At 39.3% G+C, this 21,858-nt stretch overlaps 1 protein-coding gene across 16 annotated transcripts in view; it reads left to right on the top strand.

The window, feature by feature from the left end:
• Positions 1-17,925, top strand: part of r3hdm2 (R3H domain containing 2) — a 54,365-nt gene extending 36,440 nt beyond the window's left edge. For 5 of the 16 annotated variants that reach the window (XM_013275498.3, XM_013275501.3, XM_013275504.3 and 2 more), the window contains 13 exons: positions 1,645-1,913; positions 3,503-3,678; positions 4,847-4,945; positions 6,815-7,108; positions 8,866-9,001; positions 10,008-10,165; positions 10,957-11,096; positions 11,242-11,342; positions 12,689-12,858; positions 13,132-13,276; positions 15,038-15,132; positions 15,811-15,895; positions 16,346-17,925. In XM_013275498.3, the coding sequence (XP_013130952.1) occupies positions 1,645-1,913; positions 3,503-3,678; positions 4,847-4,945; positions 6,815-7,108; positions 8,866-9,001; positions 10,008-10,165; positions 10,957-11,096; positions 11,242-11,342; positions 12,689-12,858; positions 13,132-13,276; positions 15,038-15,132; positions 15,811-15,895; positions 16,346-16,749 (2,272 nt within the window). In that variant the 3' untranslated portion in view covers positions 16,750-17,925. The remainder of the gene's footprint in view (positions 1-1,644; positions 1,914-3,502; positions 3,679-4,846; positions 4,946-6,814; positions 7,109-8,865; positions 9,002-10,007; positions 10,166-10,956; positions 11,097-11,241; positions 11,343-12,688; positions 12,859-13,131; positions 13,277-15,037; positions 15,133-15,810; positions 15,896-16,345) is intronic. The other 11 variants (XM_013275502.3, XM_025906988.1, XM_013275505.3 and 8 more) reach the window with 5 other exon arrangements.
• Positions 17,926-21,858: the final 3,933 nt, after the last annotated feature.

Below are 21,858 nucleotides of genomic sequence, written 5' to 3' on the forward strand. Positions count from 1 at the left end.
CAGTATTTTAGCAGCACAGTTGCATTTTTCTTTTTAAGTTTTAAAGTTAATAAATTCCTCTTTTTTTTTCTTTCATGTTCATCTAGAACAATAGTATTCTTAATGCTGCCACTTAACTGGCAGACCCAGCCATTCACGTGATAGTGGATTTCCTCAGAGTGGTGGTTACTGTTTCAGCATGATCATTGGTTTTCTTGGCAGCTACCCTTATCTAGGGTGACAGCATCACAACAACACATTGTGTGTGTACACAGCAGTGTAGCTTAAAGAACTATATTGGTGAAGCAGTTGTAGTAAGTGTGTATTTTTGTAAGTATTGTGTGTGAGAGTCTGAGTGCTGATGTACATCTGCTCTTAATGAGTGTTTATATACATTTGGTATTCATTCAGTAGTGTATGTGTGTCTTGTTTCTATGCTATTTCCTGTCTCAGTGGAAAGACGATGCATTTTTAAGTGCATGCATGATTGTTTCATCTGTGTTGATATGTTTAACATGTTTATGCAAGTATTTATGTCCTCTATGGGAATGGTGTCTACAGTCTTTGGGCCTTTTCACACCTGGAAATACAAACTAGGTTCATATTTTGTTAAACTGATCTGGTTAGTATGTGAATGGAGTCTAAAATAGTTTACGTACCACCTGGACTTGATATTGATTTGATGGGGATGTGTCTGATATACACATGCATACATACCTGCCTCACTTTCTTTATTTTCAGATGGCATTGCTCTGTCACAATATACCTGATAGGTGTCTGCATTTTCCTGAGGTTTTAACCCTTCAAGTCCTTTGATATTTAAAAACAGTCTCCACCTCTCTCTAGCCTCTACCACAGAGTGTTCTAGTTTTCACAGTAGAAACAAACAGAACTCGTTCTGGACCGAAGCCACCTCTTTTTGTCAGGTTAAGTTTGACTGTTTGGTCTGGACCCAGGCCCATACGCCCATAAGTTTAACTACAGTGATTTTGGTTGGTATCAAACAAAATTTAAAAAGTCTACACCAAACATGGTAGGTGTGAAAGCACCCTTAGATGGTTAATGTGTGCTGAGCTCTTGGAAATCTGTCTTGTCTAGTGTCTTTATATTATCTTCTTACATCCTAGTGTTTGGAGCATCTTTTGCATGTGTGTTTTCCTTTCTGGATGGGTTTGTGTGAGTGTGTATGAATGTGTGTGGTTGTATTTTTTAAATTTGAGACATTATTGTTTGGTATGTTGCCTGAGTTTGTATTGTGGTATACTTAACCAGCAAATATACATCCGTGTTGAATGCTCCATCTTTAAAACCTTTTAAACTGTGTGTACTCTCTGGCTATTGGTGACCTTACTCTGCTCTTCTGTTTCTGCTCCCCCTATCCTTTTCTGTCTGTAACTGTCTTTATTCTGCTTCCACCTACACACCTCTGCTTTGAACTCTTATATGCACACCTTTTTTTTTTTTTTTTTAAATCTCCTCCTTCTAACCCTATACTTTTGTCTTTCTCTTCTGGCTGTGCTTTCTGTAATTTGCACATTCTCACTCACCTTTCAACTCTTCCTGCTATAACACCTCCTGTACTTCATCACTATTTCATTCCCATTTTATTTCCATCATGTCATCTCTTATCTTTCTTTTTTTTCTTCCTGTTCTTTCTTTTCTCAGAAACCGCGAGAGCTCCAGCCGGGCATCAAGCAGCCGTCAAAGCAGCACGGACAGTGACATGAAGTGCCTGGAGCCAAGGCCTTGGAGCAGCACCGACTCAGACAGCTCTAACCGCACTCTCCGGCCACCCGTCACTAAGGCCAGCAGCTTCTCTGGTATCTCCATCCTTACCAGGGGGGATAGCCTTGGCAGCAACAAAGGCTCGCAAGGGAGCTGCAAAGGCTCTCGCTCTGGTAAGGATTGGAGAAAAGTGGAGAAGAAGCATTTAGGTAGTATGCCATTAGATTGTTTTATTTTACATGCCTTAAATGAGTAGTACAACATAAAGAGATGGATTACTTAGTCATATAAGATGTTTTTTGTATAAAATATAATGAAAAATTATGATAGACTGACCGAAAGTCATTGTAGTTTAAGAATTAACTGTGTAGCATAAATTCAATTCAAGAAGGTCCCTTATGTGTATATTCCACATCCCACAAAATCCTCTCAGGTTGCCCCTCTTAGCGAGATTTTAAGGCAATGGATAGTGCCTTATTTCTTATTTCATTGTTAAATGTGCCAGCTATTTTTCTAAACAACCTCTGGAGAATGATATGGTTGGTCATTTCTAAAAGTTGCCCTTTTCATATGTAGCACACAGCAAGAGATGGTCTGCTTCAGACAAATTCTCACCTTTGAAAATACTCATTTTTGGTTCAGGAGAAGGGTGCTGCCTGGGTAAAGTGTGGAGAATGAAGGCTGTTTGACGCCCACTTGCGCAGTGTGTATTCACATTACCTGAGCTATTTCCACATGGTCTCAGTTGGACATAACAGATTTTGTACTATGAAGCTGGCTATTAAATAGCTTTTAAGGTCCGGCTGCGTTGGACATTTGCCTTCCCAAATGCGTCTCCATTGGCTTGTGTCTATAAAAGTTCAGGGCTGCAGTGCATGTGTGAAAACAATTTAATAGTGGTCATCAGAGGACTCGAGGATTGGTTGATTTGCTTCTCCCGACGGGGCTCCCCCGGTTTCATTTTAAGTCTGTGTTGACTGCTGTGCTAGTTTTTGCTTTTAAGATTCATGTGTAGAAGTGTTTTTGTCTGCCCTACTCTGTGGAGACTAAAGGTGTATTCATTTCTCCTGTATTGTTTTGGGAAAAGCCTGTGAAGATCCTGACTAGCCTTGTACAGAGTTTTTTGTGTTGGTTTTTATTGTGGAAAGGGGGACACAAGTATCATCCACATTCTCACAGGCAGCCTGTTGGTCAGAACAATAAAAGCATTTTCTTAGGAAATTGTGTGCCCCCAGTACCTACTAGCTACTTGACAAATGATTTGGTCCCTGCAGTTTGTGCAGTAGAATTGTCAAAATGCTTTTGACTCAGTTTTCAGTCATTAAGGGTATATTCCTGTGTGCCAGCAAACTGTGTTAAACAAGTCATCAGAAACCCCTGTGGTTTAAGGGCTTTCAAGGCCGTCCCTTTATTAGCAAAGAAAATCTTAAAGCTACAGGTATTTATCCGATTAAGAATTAATTTCTTTCCAAACGTGTTCTTGTAAAATGTTGAGAGCTTATTTAGCAGAGCTCATATTTTATAACAATCAGTAATCAGAAGTTACTAAAATTAGCTTCAATTGACTTTTTAAACTACAAATGTGATAAACCTTTGATGCAAAGTTGACTTTATTTTGCCCTCTAGTGGTTTTGCATGCATACAAATCATTTTCAGAAATCTTTAGAACACTGTTTGGTGTTATTCAGTGATGACGCAATATTTTAAGATCAAGTCATAATTTGTGGGTTTCAATTTTGGAGAATTTAAATTTCAAAAAGATCTCCTTTATCTACTATGTCATCTTCTAAATCACTAGGCCTTCCCCTAGTCAGCCCTGATGTATGTCCTCCACCTGCAGCCTCCCAGTCCAGCCGTAGTCTGCTACCCTGCCCATCTCAACAGCCACAGCAGCCACAGCCCCAGGCTCCACCTCAGACTGCCCTGCTGCCCACACCGCCGCAGCACCCTATGAGCAACCACATGATTGCTCAGGTAAGTTATCTCCACTACCAACCAAAAATGGATGCAATGGCACATTAAATTTGTGGTTTAATATAGGACATCTGTTTGAGAGTCTGTTTTTGTTTTTGTTTTCTTTGGTGTAGCAGAAGAAAGAGAAAAACATGAGGTATTTAAGTGGTTATGACCGTTAGTGTAACAACTCTTACTTAAATGTGCATACTGTAATTAAGAAAGGACTCAGTGCTGTTTATTCAGCTGTGTATGGAAAAATGTTACAGTCCAGTTTATTCATTGAAATTAATTATTAAGGGCAGCAGTGTAATTTCAGGTATAAATATCCTGCAGACAGTGAAGCTGCATTATTTCTCCTTGTCAACACAGCTCATCAGTGAAAAAAGAATTTGAAATGAAAACTTGGCCTTCTCAATGTCCTACTCACAAACACTTTTATTACTTCTTTAAAGTGAAAGAATGGCCAAAAAAGTTGAAATGGCTACAGATAAGACATGCTCTTAATTAAAATAAAATAATTAAACCCAGAGTTGTTTAATATATGGTTGACGTCACTTTTACTTAGGCCTGCATGCCATATTTTTATTCTCCAGAGTGATGGAGAACTTTAAACACAGTTTTCTAACTATTACGGTTAGACACTGTGTGCATATTGTTCTACAATCACTTCCAGGGTGTAGTGACCTGAGGACATTCCGTTCTGAACATTTGGGATTAATGCATATCCCGTTACACCCTCATCAAACATATCAGGGAAAAAACAAAGAGACTTTGAAGGGGAATGGATGGAAACAAGTGCAGTGAATTGACAATATTCAGCTTATATATAGATACAGTGTCAACCATCCTCCTTTAACAGGGTTGGTTTTTCAAATAATGTCACAGTCGATAGTCTTTGATTGCACACATTTCCTTTCCTTCCTTTTTTTCTGAGTAGTAATAATTACACTTAATTTTTTATTTATAATTTGTTTGTGTAATATTTAGAAAAAAAACTTGATTTCCATTACTATCCTGTCTGCTCATTAACAACTTTTCCTTTGTGTTCTAACCCTCATTTTTCCTGTCTTCATTTCTGTTTTTCCCTTCTTTCCACTGCTTCTGATGCCGTGTTCTTTTCACTGCCTTGCTTCACTCTCTCTATGCTCTACCTCTTTATTTCATCCCTTTTTTTTGGTGTGTATAGCCGGTGGCGTCTCTGCAGCCCTCTCAGCCTGTCTCCTACTCCAGCCCTTCCTGCCCCCAGGTTCTCCTGCCAGTTTCTCCTCCCCAGCAGTACACAATGGTACTGACACGTATTATAGCTTCATCTCTTTTATACTCATTCAGTTAATGACTGACACTTACCTGATGCCATATCCTACTAAAAACTCTTGCACTCATTACTGTCCTGTTTACATTCACTCAGGGGAGTCAAAAAACATATCTTGGCTCTATCAAGATGTGAGTGTGTCTGCAAATACACTTAAGTAATAGCTTTTTCATATAAACTGGTGTTACTGTCTAAAGTGGATTCAGTGAGCAAATGTTGTGTCTGTAGTAACAAAAGAAATGGCAAGGATGTGTCCAGTTTGTTGCTGGCTACGTTTTTCTCTTTTAAATCGCTGCGTCTGTATGAGTGCGACCACGGTTGCCCACAGAAGCAGAGTTTGAGTTTGGTTGTGTTTACACTGAAACAGTCATTTGAAAAAGAGTTTTCACTTGACTCTATGCAGTCCTTTCTAAAATTACTTACTGCTTCCATAATAATGAAGAGGATAAGCAGCACTTTTCTTATATGGATAATCAAATGCACTTGATTAACTGATCATCAGCAAGTGTAACCACCTCTCCAGGACTGGGCATCCCTACAAAGTCACACAGGATCAAACCACCCCAAAAAAACATAATTAAAAAAAAAATGTGATACTCTACTGGCCTCAGTTACCTTGTTAAATATTAAAAGTTCATGCAGTACAATTAGAAAACGACTATGAGTTTTTGGGAAGCGTTACCAGAAGCTGTAACCTGAAGCAGCTTTCTAAACGAAGCACAGCTTGTTTTCTTCCCCAGGGCCTTGCAATCACTCACTCAACCATGAAATCCTCTGTATACCAAAGTATTCTAGAGTCAGATCTATCTGGGAGCAAAAGGTGGCTGAAACCTGTCACACACCCTGGGATCATTGTCCTGTTGCAACAGTCATGCAACAGGACAATGATCCCAAGCACAGCAGCAAATCTACAACAGAATAACTGGAAAAGAAAAGACTCAACGTGGTGTAATGGCCCCAGTCAAAGATGAGTTCTGCCTGATTTAAAATGCCCTGTTGGGACCTTAAGAGAGCTAAGCATAAATAATAACCTACAAATTTCAATGAACTGTAAAGTCAAGTGTGTGAAAATTCATCCAGAGGTGATGTGAGAGACTGATGAAGCCACACAGAAAACACATATTTTATGCTTTCGGATGGTCCTGCAAGCAGGTGTTTTTTTTTGTTGTTGTTGTTTTTTGGGGGGTTTTTAAACAAAATTGTGTAGACTCCTTTGAAAACTTTCTTTTTCACATGACTGTATGTAAAGCAATGACAGATTAAACCAGTATAAACTTCAGTGTCTAATTTTAGATTTTCCAGCATACAACAAAGTCAATACTCCTGTCATATTTTCTGAATGTTTGCAGTGGTGTTTGGATTCTGCAAAAATAATAATAATAATGATGTGTTTAACTGTATATGTATATACTCAAAGTAATAAATTACAGACACTTTAATGTGAGACATATTTGACCAGGTCACCTTTTCTTTTCCACACACAAGTCACTCTGGTTTTGAGCAGGATTGCTAGATATACTCATTTTGTACTAAGTGCAGTGAGATAAAAATGGTATTGATCCTGTGATCAGATTTAGAATACTTTACATAATTTCCTTAAGGATTGTTAATCTCTGTTATCTGTGATTGGTAACATGGGTAGCAGAAGTGTTTTCCAAAATGACACAATGACCCTTTAATAATCATAGTAGGAGTCGTTTTAGACCATTTAGGCTGTTGGAGATCATTGTTAATTACTTAATATGTCCTAAAATGCGTCTCCAAAATCAAAAAACAGTACTGATATAGGAGTGTCACCTACAAGTCACAACCAACTAATGGCATTATTCCCATTCTACCCAGGGAGAAGAGCTGGCACCCCAGTTCACACAGATGACACTGAGTCGGCAGGGCTCCAGTGAGAACCCCGAGCCTCCCCCTATGTATCAGGCTACTCCCCCAGTGCTGCCGCAGCACCCCCCACCTCAGACCAGCTACATTATGGCCACTACGGGTCAACCTTTGCCACCTCCGTCTGGTTATCAGCCCACCACTGGACACCCCCATCCTCCACCTCCACCGCCTCCTCCATCCCAGCCTGTCATGCAGGCCGCACCACCTCCACAAGGCTACATGCAGCCCCCTCCACCTCAGCAGGTATGCATTCCTCCACAGGTGGGCAGATAAAAACAGCAGACATGCCTTTTAGATTTAAATTCAGTTTCCACAGTTTGTCAGCTTTGATTGAATATTGATGTAGCTGATATCTGGAGGCAACCATACCCAAGGATTACATGATTAATGAAATGTAACACAAGGTAATAAATAAAACAGACCTGTGTATGACTTTCATATCGGGTAGTTAAAATGTATTTGCAAACATAAATTAATATTTCTGTTAGATTTGTATTGTTGATTGTCATTTATGCTTAGAAATATCTACTCATATATGCTTAGAGTTGTATAATCAATGTCATGTTGGTAGAGGTTTGATCCTTAGTAGTCTGTGGAGACTCTGTGTGCCTCCCGGAGCACTCTGGCATGCACACACAACTTAAGGTCAGGAGAGAGGTTATATCTGCTCTTACTGATATATGGTATAGCAAACACACGTATATCTGTTTAAGTCTAAGTGCCTTTTGTTTAGCTGGACTTCCAGACCAGCAGGTTTAGGGAAGTCATTTATGGGGTCACACTCTGACAATCATTACCTAGAACAGCACTCTAGACCGAAGGCAAAGTAATTAACTTCGTGATATGTCAGTTAGCAAAGCTGTCACAAATATCATGGAACATTTGCAAAATGTTCTGTTTTTACGGCTTTTCATCAGGCTTTTCACTCATTGGATTTTATCAAAAGTTATATACGCACTATTTGTAATTGCAAATTTAGTTTTGACATGTTGTGCAGTTTTCTTTATACAGATTGATCCTGGTTGACACTTAAAAATAGCTTTGATTCTGTGTGCTTTTATTTTATAGTTGTAATCTCTGACCTTTATAGCCATTTATTGCTGGTTGTTGGTGCATTGTAGTGTAGTGTACTGTAGTGTTTCTGTTGGCGAGTCAGTATGATCATAAAAAATTGGTGGCCATACAGTCGTCAAGAGACTGAATCACAATGTTGTATGGTGAAATATAATTAACCTGCACCCCAGCAAACTTGTGGACGCAGAAGTATAATCACACCTTTGAGTGGAGTTGCTTGTCTTTTGTTTTAGCTCATCGTTTTGATTTACTGTCACTTTTTTCCTATGTTGTAAATGTCCTCCACATATTTTCTGGCTACAACAAATTTTGCGAAATAATCTTAAGATGCAGCACGTCTTTGCTCGGGTTCTCTCCAGGTACTCTGGCTTCCTTCTACATCCAACGACATGCAGTTAGTGCGGTTTGGTTAATTGGTGATTCTAAATTGCCCACAGCTGTGATGTGAGTCTTGAGAGTCTCTTTTTGTAGCTGGGATATCCGCCTGCAAACCCTGATAAGGATAAGTGGAAGAAGATGGATGGAGTTGCTTGAAAACCATCCAGTTGAAGTAAAATAACGAATGATGAATGTTATTTGCTAAAGGTCTAAATAAGCAATTTTTAACAGAGCGGAAATGTTTACTGCTTTAAATACAAGACTTACTACAACTATTCCAGCTTTCATGCTGATAATCCTGTCCTGACACATTTGCTTTAGTGAAATTTAAGGACTAAGTATGTATGAAAGTCTTTATTACTGTTAATTTGCTTTCTAAATTTAAGTAAAATGTGATTTGAGAATTTGATGGTTTGCAAAAGCAAAATAATATGGTAGTTTATTACTTCTACACTAAAAATTGTCTACACCAGTGTGGTTCAGCTATTCTTCCCTTCAAAGTTCAGTAAATACAGATAACTGAACTTTGGTTTGTTATTTCTACGCAGATACAGGTTTCATACTACCCTCCTGGTCAGTATCCAAGCTCAGGCCAGCAGTACCGTGTGCCCCAGCCAATGTCCCACCAGGTGTCTTACCCAACCCAACGCACACAACCCATGCCTCAGCCAGCACAGCAGTCAGGTCAGTTGATTTTCATGTGCTGTGCATCATCAGACAACGTGATATGCAAAAAAAAAAAAAAAATCTTTTTTCATATACAAAGACATAAATACTGCCATTTGCAGCAAATGGGCATTAAAAAGAGGCCTTTGTCAAATGTTGATGCACATTTACTTTTTATTGCATATTAATGTGTTTTTATTTTATTTTGGTTTTCAGTCTATTGAGAACTGGAAGACAGGGTTTTAATGTGTATTTGAAACAGATGTTGTATACTTAAGTTCAAAATTATTATTTGTCCACGTAGTTGTACTTACTGGAAATTATATTGGGGATAAAGTCCAGTCAATTTTGGAACTGTAAATGTTTTCCACAGCAAAAAATTCCCAAGTCACATTTGCTTTTAAATCTACCAGGTGAAAGGTTGGAGTGAAACAGCCGTGCCTGCTTGTTCATCCAAGTCCAATACAATCAGATAAATATAGCACTATTTTTCCTTTTTTTTCCTGGAAAAAGTTGTCAGGCGCCAGCATTGTATGGTTTGTGAAGTCTGGCTGTTTGTATAGTAAGTGACTGACAGTGTTGACAACCTAAAAGGACTTTGGATTATAATGGACATCTGCCAAAACCACGTAGTTCATGAACATGAAGGTCAGAAAGACCCTACATTACAACATGCCTGCAGTCTGGTCTAAAATATAAGATTTGTGATGGTGAAGATTTATACTCATAGAACATCAAAATTCATGAATTAATTTATATTATGTTTAAGCATGTAAGCTTAAAGTGAAGGTACATTTCAGTTTTGGTGAGTTATGTGATTGTCAGTGTTCTGTAAATTGTTTTCTTCTTTTTCCTTTTTATTTAATACATTATTCTCTTTTTTGACATTAATGCTTATTATGTCCTGTTGTTCTGTGAATTATTTAAAGGCCCAACTACTCCTCTTCATCCCCTTTCCTCCCGTCTGTAATATACTGTGGTTTTACTTTAAATATTTTTAGTTTTAAATTATTTTGGTCATCAGGTCTTCAGACCATGATGCCCAGCCAGCAGCCGAGTTACCAGGGCATGATGTCTGTGCAACAACCCCAAAATCCTGGACTGCTCAATTCACAGAGAGCAGGAATGGGAGGACAAATGCAGAGCATAATGGTTCAGTACCCACAGATGCCTTCATATCAGGTATGCAACTGTAGGAGTTGATAAAGGATACTAGTCAACAGTCATATCTTTCTTTGGTTAACGTGACTAGTTGATGATTACAGAACTGTCAGGGGGTTAAGCAAAAGTTAAGCATTTCCAGTATCTAAACCACATGCGGCTCAATGTTAAAACAGCGCCATCTGGTGTACAGTTGAAACATCATTTTATGTCTGTGAAACAGATGTGGAGCGTACGGTCCTAAAACTGCAACAAGCTTAACAAAACAAGCTAAGCAAATATTTTGAAAGTAGAGCTGTTTTTCCGCTGTACTGATACAGATAAGAGTTAAAAGAACTGATCAGATCTAACTCAGGTTTGTGCCAGTGGTTTATTTAGAGTCAGGGGTGCAGCTGCAGAAAGCTGTCGCTCTTTGCCAGTGTAGTTTGTGTTGTGTGTAGGCACCGAAGAACATCTTGACCCTGTGTTGGCAGCCAAAAAAGCTTGCATTTATAGTCCATGTTGCGATGATATTTTACTAAAATGTGCTAACATGGAGTTTTGATTATGTGGTTTAGATTGTGAATTGAATAAGGTTGCCGCTCAGAGGCAACTGAAAATCTGCTACTGTGATATTCCAAACACACCAATATACAGCAAAGAGTTGCGCTGAATATCTGCTGCTTCTTAAACAATAACAAAAGTTGTGCAAAGTGTAACACAGGTTTAACACGAGTATCTACCTAATGATCTTTGTCAGAAGACCACTAGACCCATCAGTACACATTCCTGAACTGGACCTTTTTTTTTCTTGACCTTTGACACTTTGCTAGGTACCTGTGGGTAATGAAAATCAGCAGGTGGTGCAGCAGCAGTACCAGCAGCAGGTCATGGTCCCAGTCAGCCAGTCTGTCCAGGGGCCCATGCCTGTTTACTACAGTGTTATCACACCCACACAGCAGAATAGCACAAGGTAGGTGCTTGAAAACATGTTATTCCAGCAAGAGATTTAATAATAACCTTGAAGTATTTGAAATGTTTGTTTCCCCTGATTTTAATATAACCATCCCCAATGTGGTTATGTTCTTCATCTTTTTATGTGTCTGTCTATCCTGCAGTCCATCAGTAGGTTACCTGCAGCCCCCCAGCTCTGAGCAGTATCAGATAACACAGTCACCATCCCCCTGCAACCCTCCACAGTTGCAGCAGCAATATTCAGGTGAGGCTTGATGTCAGCAGATTGTAAAGATGAATATTTTTAGGATTTTATATGCTGTTTATATTTATATGTACTTATATGCTTTATAAAAGTGTAGGCTCCTAAAAAGAAAACAATCTAAAAACTGTTTTAGATTGTTGCAGTCCCAGGTACATCTGTATTTGAGTATATACTAGTGCTGACCTGATGAAGTCATAGTGTGCTTAAATCTACAAACACTATGTTGACTAATCTTAGTTGCAACTGTCCTTTACAAAATTAGATGAAAGGTATTTGGGTAAGAGTTCAGACAAAGGTACATGGGGTTCACATGTTTAACACGTAACTCGGTGTACTTCAAGGCCCCCCCCCTCCCACCTTTTTTTTTTTTTTTTAAGAAATCGGGGAAAAACAATAATGTTTAACCTCAAATTAGGTCAGGTTTATTTTTATGTATTCATAGAGTAATGTGATTGGTCAGGAAATGAGATGTATCTCTAAAAGTGACATTGTTCTTCAATGTTTTCCGCAGTTTTGCTTCATTTGTGACAATTAATAATTTTATCTGATTTTAAATTATGTGTGATAGTTTTAACTTTTGCTTGGATGCATATTGAAGGAAATGCTGGATCATTTTCACCAGTATCCAGCCTTAAACCTGTTACAATGTCACAGTAGTCATCTACTTGACTGAACACTGAAAGTCTGATAATTGGCCAAATGCAAAGGTGTCATAATAACTCTAAGGTGCTATTTTTTTTTTCTATATGCTTCTCGTTCTTGTGGTGGTTCTTGCTTAAACAGAGGGGAGAAAATAATGAAAAAATTAATTTAAATAAGTCAGCTTGGTTGGCATTTATAAAAAGTATGCAAACAGCTGATCTAATGCAGGTGTACAAAGATATAAAGACATCTTAATTATAAAACTATATTTTTAATGGTTATAAGTTCTCTCAATATGTCTGTCATGTTATAATAAATGCCTTAATATTATATTGTTCATTATCTGTTTTTAAAGCAGCTCCCACTCATGGATGAACGGAGATTAATTAGATTAATAGTTGTCTGCACTATAATTTAATATATAATATATGTGGCTTACTAAAGTCATTTAAAGTCTTGGAATTGCTCAGTTGTCACTCTTAAAAGGAAACTGGTATTTTAATTATCTCGCCAGGTCTCTCTTGGAAATAAGATTTTTAATCTCAGTGAGATTTTTACCTGGATAAATAAAGGACTAATAAATAAATTGTGTAAAGCTGCCTTTGTGCTGAATCAAGTATTTATCTTTCAAAAGATATGAAACGTATTTCACTACACACATATTGATATTATTATGTTACACGTGTCTGTTTGTGCTCTCTCAGGAGTACCACCTTCTGGGCCTGGGGTGATGGTCATGCAGCTCAGTGTACCCAATGGACCCCAGCCTTCCCAGAATCCCCCTCTTGTCCAGTGGAACCCATGCAAGTACTACAGCATAGAGCAAAGGGCAAGCAAGCCAGGCGAGCTCTACAAACCTGACAACACTCCACAGGTACACACGTGCATGCAAGCCTTCTTGATCAGGGTGGAATTATTTATTAATGCAACAAACCTCATTAATTCAATCTGCAACTCGCATGTCCGTGTGTGTACTGTCTTTTCATTAACATCTCCACACCCTAGCTGTGATCTGTGATTCTCTTTAAAAGCTGTTTAGGTCAGGAGGCTCTTTGAATCTGATGAATGAGTAAAGATTTTGAACTTAAATTACCATCAATTAATCAGAACAATATTATAATTTCTCTTATTTTTGCTGTGTGTATAGGCCAGTACTCAGCTGACGAGTCCCCTGGCCTCCCCCACTCAGTCTCCCACCCCGTCACCTTCTGGCAGCGTCAACAGTGTCTGTCCAGGCCTGGGACCATTACCCCTCATTTCTCAGTTTCCCCGGCCAGGAGGGCCAGCTCAAGGTATGAGTGAAGGTTCAAATCCATAAACAGATACATAACAGATACTGGCTGTTCATGAGTAAGTTTTCATACACAATGTAAAAAATATTGCAGGTCTCCAATTGAATATCATCCCAGTATAGCCCCTAGACTCACAAATACATAAAGTACACTTAAGGCTTTGATTTGTGTCCCATGTTGCCCTTTCATAGTCTTCTCAACAGCTTTACGCATCCATAAAAGTCTGGACTAGTCAGCAGTAGTATAGTTTTGCCATGTTAGCTGTGTTTGTGCAACCATTTACAGCAGCATTGATGAAATGTTGTTTTATACATTTAAGGTTTCGCCCCAGATGAGTTATTTATAGCAGTGGTTCTTAGTTCCCTTTAGTGAAGTTTGGAGACCCTCAGAAGGGATCCCAAAAAGAATCTCTTGTGAGGTCATAAAATTGTGCTTTATCTATAAAGAATGCACCTATACAGCCAATTTACAAAAAAAATCTTATTTCGCCCTTTACTCTCTGACTTCTTATCATGTTCTAACCAACATCTTATCTTTTTGCCTGTACAAACTCTAAAATGATTGTGACACATCAGGTCAATCTGTTATGAAATCACCTACTGCAACAAGGGTGTAATAGACTGTTCATGTTCATTCGTGGCTTTGCTTATTAGCCATTTAGGTGGCGAGCATGGAGTCTATAACCATAAAAAGCAATTGGGCTAAAGCATTACGATTATTCTCTAAGTTGTCCTTGATAAAATTGCTCTTTCCTGTAATAGTTTCTTGCTCCCCAAAAGTTTGAGACCCCCTGGTTAAAATATTATGAGTGCAACTTTGATTTAAAACAAACAAATAAATAAATAAATAAATGAATAAATAAATAAATAAATAAATAAAAATTGTATTCGCCCAGCTTGGTTGGTTGAAAAGAGGATTAGTGCACAAAAAACAATCCTCCTGATGCAGGTGTGCTTTTAGCCCTTGTTAGGTTTGTGCTCTTTCACCAGTTGCATCAGCAACCCTCTAAAGCATGTTGGGTGGCTTTTGGCTGCAAACCAGTGAACAAATGATGGCTTCACCTCAGCAAATTCACATGACTGGCATCATGCCACCTGGTCAAACCTTCTGCATACACACATAAGTTTACCTCATCACTGTCCTCTGGCCTATTTTTACTCTTTGAAATGTACGGTTACACGTACAAACAGGCTCTTGCATCAGTTTGCGATACTACATCTCCACAGTGCATCTTTATTGCATTTATAATGTATAATAAATACTGTAGTAGTCAGCTGACCCATAGATGACTTTAGGTGGTTTCCATATTTTTTTCTTTTAGCTTCTTCCAAATCTTTATTGGAGTAATTTTCCAATTTAATTTACCAGTATACATTATACGTATCCATTTTGACTGTTGAGTGTTAGTGTATTTAGAGTATGTTAGGTTTTCAAAACTAGTGAAAATCATTCATGCTTATCCATTTAGATTACACTTATGTTCATCTGGTTACAACAAAATAAGAAGTGGTTTCTGTCTCTTGTAATTAGTTTTGAAATGATGTTCTCACATGTCATCGGACCTCTTTTATTGAGCACTGCACTCCCAGACACACAAACATGGTCTTCCTTTAAACGCTGCATTCAGTACATACGTCTGATATGTTTATTATTACTCACTTTAACTTGACAGGTGCTGCATATATTTGCAAAATGGATTACAGCACTGTTTTCAAGCTTTGGCTGAGGTTTTAATTTTAATTCACCATTTGAATTGTGCAGGTGATGGTCGCTACTCTCTTTTGGGGCAGCCCCTCCAGTATAGTCTGTGTCCCCCACACCTCATGCACAGTCAGTCCTCCTACAGCTCTCATCAGGTTAGTATTGACAAGCCTTTGTCCTGAATTCCAACCTAATGATTAGGGTATTGACTTATATTGATGTTTTCTAGTAAAAGCCTTTTAGTTTGTCAGTGTCTCTGGTTTAAACATATTGCTTTAGTTTGTGGACATTTATTTTTCGTTTGGGCACTGTCATGAATTCTGGAGTGTAAAAACTTACCACCAGCTACAGAACTGTTTTTGAAGAAACAATAAATCTGTATGCATTTGAAGAAACTGACAGCCTCTTAAGAATGACATTTTTGTTACTATGACACAAGGAGAAACTGCTCTTTTGTTATTTTGTTATTCCTTAATATTCATTTGATTTGAATTTATTGCTGATTGAGACCCATTGATTATCTGTCTGGGCTCTGTGATTAAAGTGCTCCAGAGTTGAGAATCACACAACTTTTCTGCGTTACAGTCATAAAATGTGGACTTTGAAGGATTAAAGCTCTTTTTAGAGCACGTTGTGTAGCTAAAGTGCAGTGTTGTTTCAAAAATTTAAAATCCGTTAGCTGTCATTTTGTCTCTCTGCTGCTGACCTTCCAGTGCCCACGAACTGTGCAGTCTGGTGAAATGTTTTTAAGGGTGCAACTGATATCACATACCCCCACCTAGTCTCCTCCTTTGTTACTGCATCTTTATACGAGTCTTATCTGATCTGTTCAGGGCCAAGGAGTAATGAAGCACGGAGCACGAGGGAAAAAACAAACACTCAAATCTGCATCAACAGATCTTGGTACCACTGATGTAGGTAAGTTAGAAATCCACCATCACAGACCAGCATAAATTGGCAAGTGTCCTTTCATTTTGTGCTGGTATGTTTTTAAACATAGTTACACAACTTAAAAGAACCCTCTGAGTTTCAACATTCAGTGTGTTGTTTTTGTAACAACACAGCTTCTTAACTCGACTGGAATCTGCAGTTTACAGACTCCTTTATTCTTCTGTATCTTTATAAAACCCGAGAATTTGTGGCACGTATAAGACATGCATGAGAAAGAGTTGCCGTATCTTCTTTTCTTGTCCGAGGACGTGAGGATTATAAAAGCTTGTTACTTAGGTGAAAGTATTTTCCTAGAGGAAAGCAAAGACTGTCTATGTGCGACTTTATTATTTTTGGTAGCCTATATTCCTGTGCTTTTTTTGTTTTCCTCACATTATATGGAGTTCATTAGTATTATCATTGTCTCTCCTCGTTCAGTGGTGAGTCGAGTACTCGAGGTGACAGACCTGCCGGAGGGGATCACACGTCCAGAGGCTGAAAAGCTCTTCAACCAGCTGTCGCTGTGCGGTGCCAAGATCCAGTGGCTGAAGGAGCCCCAAGGAGGCCGAGGAGGAGCAGGGGGCTGCGGTCCCTGTCCTGGTGCTGGGCCTTCAGGGCCAGGAGCAACAGTGGGCCCCGGAGCTAGCATGGGAGCTGGGGGAGCGAAGGGCGACGGAAACGACCCAGCTCACCTCTACACAGTAGTGGCAGTGTTCCCCAACACCATGGCTGCCCAGAGTGCTTCCTTCAAACTTAACAACAGTGGGGCCAGCCTCTTCAAACTGAGGGCCGCCAAAAAGAACTATGACCTACGCGTGCTGGAGAGAGCCAGTTCTCAGTGAGAGGAAAAGAGAGGGGGAGGAACGAAGGTGAAAGACAGACAGAGAGAGAGAGACACTTGGTGGAGTGGTGGAAAAGGGAGGAGGACTGAGGGGGACTGCTCTTAGTGTACAATTCAAAAATGAATTAAAAAAAAAAACTTGATTTAAATGATGTGTCAAATGTATAAAAGGGAAGAGGGTGTGAATCATGAGGTGGCTGGTGTTTGGTTGCAAATATGATTTTGTTTGTTTTTATTCATTGTTTTTCTTTTGTATTTATATCGCAGAAGAGCACACAAGACACGCGAGCATGTGTTTCACTGTTGCCGTGGAATGTGTGCTGCCATGATACAAAAACACACATAACAGAAACACAAGTGCAGGCAACAGGGTCACGTAGCACATAACAAAAACACACTGGACAGTCGACCTCAGTCAAACCTTTTCCTCCTCTTCCTCCCTCCCCTCCCTGACCCTTCCTCCTTTTTTTCTGCCAGCGCTTTCTCACCTTCCTCGACTTTCCGTCACACAGTCGTCTCTTTATCTCACATATTTATAAATTTTCATACGGCACAGTTGCGCACTCTCCGCTTTCCCCTGCTGCTCCCCCCTCTTGCCATGTCTCAGACTGCCTCCTATCTTTCTCTGCTCCTCTGTCCCTCTCATGTATTCTGTCACTGCTCTCTCCTCTCTTGCTTTGTTTGCCTTACTGCTGTTGTGGGTTTCTGTATTGCGCCGTTTCTTTTTCTTTTCTTTTTTTCTCAGAAGTTTTTCTTTGTTTGTTTTTTGGGGTTCAATATATTTATATAAGTGATGTAAGGAATAAAAGAAATCTATATATTCGGTGAATTTTTTTTCTTTTCCTCCCCCCCCGAGTGACAAAGGTTAGGCCTTCCTCCTTTATCCCTTTATTCCTTCCCTCTTCATCCCCGCTCCTCTTCCCATCTTTTTTTTTTCCTTACTGCCCTCTACCTCACTTCTTCTGCCCCTCTCCTCTCTCCCACAGTCGCCCCACATGCCCCAGCTCCACCCCCCAGACGCCCCATTGTGTTTGCGTTTTTTCGTTGACAGCTGTGCAGAACGTATCAGAAGAAGTAGTAAAAGTGCACAATGATTGCATATGTCTACTGTAAATTTTATTTAATCTGTTATTTTTTTTGTTTGTTTTTAAAAATATAAAAGTCGAGAAAAAAAATCTATGAAAACATGCTGTGTCGTGGTTTGTTGTACTGATTTACTGAAGCTGACTGTGACGTCTGAACCTAGAGGTGGTATCCTGCAAAAGTGCTTTGCAGTCTTCTCTCCTGCCTGGTAGAAGGTCTATCCACCTTGCATTTTTTTAAAAGTTTTTTGCCTCTCTGCAGTAACAGCCATATTTAGGAATCATCTACTGTCATGGCTAAAATTTTTGTAGGCCAATCAAAATTTCCCTTATTGGCCAAGCTTTCAAAGACACCAGGATTATGAACATACAAACTAATATAGTAGACATGCAATTCCAATAAATGTTTCTGAGCCCTTTACCCCTTAAACCAGGTTTATACTCTTATAATGTCAAGTGAGAACTGTTGGGCTACACCTCGCAATCCAGATTTATAAACGAAAGCACGTGCAGACTGTCTCTGCAAATATTTGTGAATGAATAGGTCATCCTAAACAGCTCTCTGAATTTGAGCACGTTACTGTAATGGGACCGTGCCTTTGCAACAACTTAGTTCATAGATTTTCTTCTATCTTTTAGATTTTCCACAATCGGCTGTAAGTGGTATTGTGGCAAAGTGGAAGTTAGACAGCAGGGTCACCAAGTCTTGAGCAACGGCACACTTTGTGATAGATGAAGAACCTGCTGACTCTAACTGCACAGTTTCAACCCTTTGGTTGTGTGGTGATGTTAATGTCGATGCACCAGGAGCTCCATGGCATGGGTTTCCATAGCAAGCAACTCCTGTAGGTGTGATGTGTGCGTGGCCCATATTATGCGTTTCATGTTGTTATTGAACTCATTGATATTAAGAGAACCTACTGAGAAAAAAGAAAGTCTGCTCCGTTCCAGAAAAAAATAGGCATACATTGGGTGTTACTTATAACTTTGACACCTGGGTGTTCATCAGTCCACAATAAGACAAATTGCAGCAGATGGAGGTCACATTGTAAGAACAACCAGTGAGTAACAGTAAAATAAATGTATTTTTGTAGCCACTATAAGAAATTATCTGAATTTGGGGGGGGCATGATGGTTGAAGGACACAAAACCATGTAGTGTTGCATTTCTGCATCCTGGCTCAAATTGCCTGGATGCTCCAACCTGCATCAGGGACCAGTTCCTATGGACAGAAGTTTAACTTTTTTACACGAGTACGTTTGGAGGAAGAAAGAAGTGCTGCACACCAACATCTAATCCAAAAATGGGAAACATCTGATGGAGGTTCTCTGGGTTAAGTTGGTTACTTGACATTTGTGAACTTGAATGATCTCTCAGCTGTGCTGCTGTTGATATAGGCTGCTGTTAAAATTAAATTTCATAAAAGGTTTTTCTTTGTCAGAATTATTGATTTATGAATATTTGCTTGCAGGAACTGAAAACTAATTAGCAATAATATTCAAGCCCTAATTTCAGTACTTTGTAGAAACCTATTTAATTACAGTTTTGAGAGTTGTTGGGAAAGTCTCTGCAGGCTTTACAAATCCGGATTAGGGCAGTTTATCCCGTTCCTCCTGACAGATCATCTCATGTTCCCTCATATTCAATGTGAACTCTGTGTGTCTGATAGTACTGCGCTGTATAATTCCAGTGCTAAAACAATGAAATCCTCATTAAAGACAGAATGCCTTTTACTTTAGATTCCTCTAGATCTTTGAGGCATAATTTAAGATCTGCTTCATGGTAATAAGTCGGTTTCTGTTGATTCTTGTTCTCAGAGCTGAAGGCAAAGACAAAGTAAATCAAGTTGCTTTAGCTTCCAAACAAATATCATCAAGGTACCATTAAAGCATCAGTGCTAAATTGCTTATTTACAATAGATCCAAACAGAAAACCGAGCAAAATTACTTTGCAGACAGTTTATTCAGAAAGAGAGCCACTTGTTCTTGCATGTCTTCATAAGATAAACAAGTAACAGGTTGAGTCATCTTGGAAGGCGGGGTCATTTGACAGCTTTTTAAACTCATCCTGAGGTGAGGTCTCCTTGTGTTCCTCCTCCTCACCCTTTAAAGATGTTTGATAGAAAAAATGAGGTTAGTACAGAGACTAAATATAAAGTCTGATTTGAACAAAGATTAAAGAATGTGCAAGTGGAACAAGTGCATTAACTAATGCAGATTTTTAGTTGATTAAAAAGCTGCAAGAGAAGCATTAAGTTCTGCAGGTCCAGTGGGTCCCATAAACAGACTTAAAGGACACTCTTCTCTTGCCTGTATGACATTCACAGGAAGTGGGGTCTCTTGGTATTCTGGGGGCACTGAGTTTGTCTCACACCGAAACTGGAGGACGACAGCTTCCTTCATGTTCAGTTTCAGCTAACCCCAGAGTTAAGGAGATCTGCTCACTGCAGCTGTTGCCTCCAGACAACAGCCTGATGAGTCAGTCCACTTTTTCTCTTGTGATGGGATGGATCTTATTTTTCGTACAGATTTTGGCAGCTTTCTGGATCAGCCACTTGCTGAAATCTGATATTTTTTCTGTTGTCTGACCTGGAATTTCTTCAGCTTTTAGGACGGATTTCAGTGCGTAGATTATAAACACCAGCATCTCTTTGCATGCTCTGCAACTAAAGAAATGGCAGTGGGTACCGACAGTAAAAGTGAGAACTGTATCATCCACTGACGATTTTATGGTTTTGACCAGAACAGTGATGATACTGTCAGAAATTTCCATAATGTTCTCTGTGTTTTTGGTTGATGTGCTAACAGGTATATCAGCCCTTAGCATGCCTCGTTGAAGAAGCTACGCAGACTCTGCTTGATGTTTCACTCAGTGATGCCAAAGTTCTACCTGAGAAACTCAAAGGGAACCCTGTGGTCTGCTCCGCATAGCTTGGAAGAGTTGGGAGCAATTGGTTGCTGGGTTGTGATAGAATATGAATGATTTTATTTGCGACGACATGCAGCAAAGTGTAAAACATATTGGTCATCTTCTTTGTCACATCATTGTCACAAACACCTGTGGCCATTTCTTCATGTTGCCTAAAATAGAAAGAAAAGAAAAGAAAGCACAGTAACAAAAGTGAAATGGGACGGTAAAGCAAATGTTTAATTTTATGATGTTTATGAGTGTAGAAAAAAGGAGAACCTACTTTTTACTTAGGCTGTAAATAAACTCTTTGACAAAGATGTTTTTCAGGTCAGCGAGCACTTTTACACTGTTGTCCTGCTGTCTGTCCTGTTCGGAGGCTTGTGGAGGTATGATGTTGGACTTGGCCAGGTCTTTCTTTTGGACTGAAGACCTCTCTCTGAGAAACTCTTTAGATAGAGATGATCTGAAGGCAGATTGCTTGACTTTTACTGCTCCTTGTGTACCATCTTTATTCACTTGTGTTGTTTGGGATGAAGGAGCTGAAAGAGTTTCAGGGCTGCCCTCTGCCGTGGCAGTCTTATCTAGTTCCTGTTGTCCTGCTTCATTATGAGTTTTTACCTCCGGTTTCTGTCCAAAGTGGGGCAACTTTGCTGTCTTCATCGTTTTGCACAACTTAAATTTCTTATTTTTTAGATCGTGATGAATTTTTTGTCTTGAGGGACTGGGTATGGGAGCCATCTCGATTGCCAGATGGTTCTTTGTGTTTTCAAGTGTCTCTTCTTGGTGAAGTTGGTTAGCAGAGGAGACCGTCTTGATGCTTTGACTAATGGAGTGTCTGCAGGCTCAATCTATCAGTCTCACTTTTAAATTTTCTGCCAAGTTGTTCATTTTATCCGTATCCAAGGGTTTTGTCTGAAATTTCTTTGAATTCATCCAGATGATGGAAAAAATCTAATAATCTAATAAAAGTTTAATAATAAAAAGAGCATTTTTCTTTGTTACCTGTCTGTGCTGAGACATCTTCAGAATGCAGAGCTGAGACGAGTGTAATTGGCATTTCTATTACATCACTTATGTTCTCTGGCTGTGTCACAGAGTTCCATTCTAGCACACATGCA

This window comes from Oreochromis niloticus, linkage group LG5, assembly GCF_001858045.2.
Source record: "Oreochromis niloticus isolate F11D_XX linkage group LG5, O_niloticus_UMD_NMBU, whole genome shotgun sequence".
NCBI classification, from domain to species: domain Eukaryota; kingdom Metazoa; phylum Chordata; class Actinopteri; order Cichliformes; family Cichlidae; genus Oreochromis; species Oreochromis niloticus.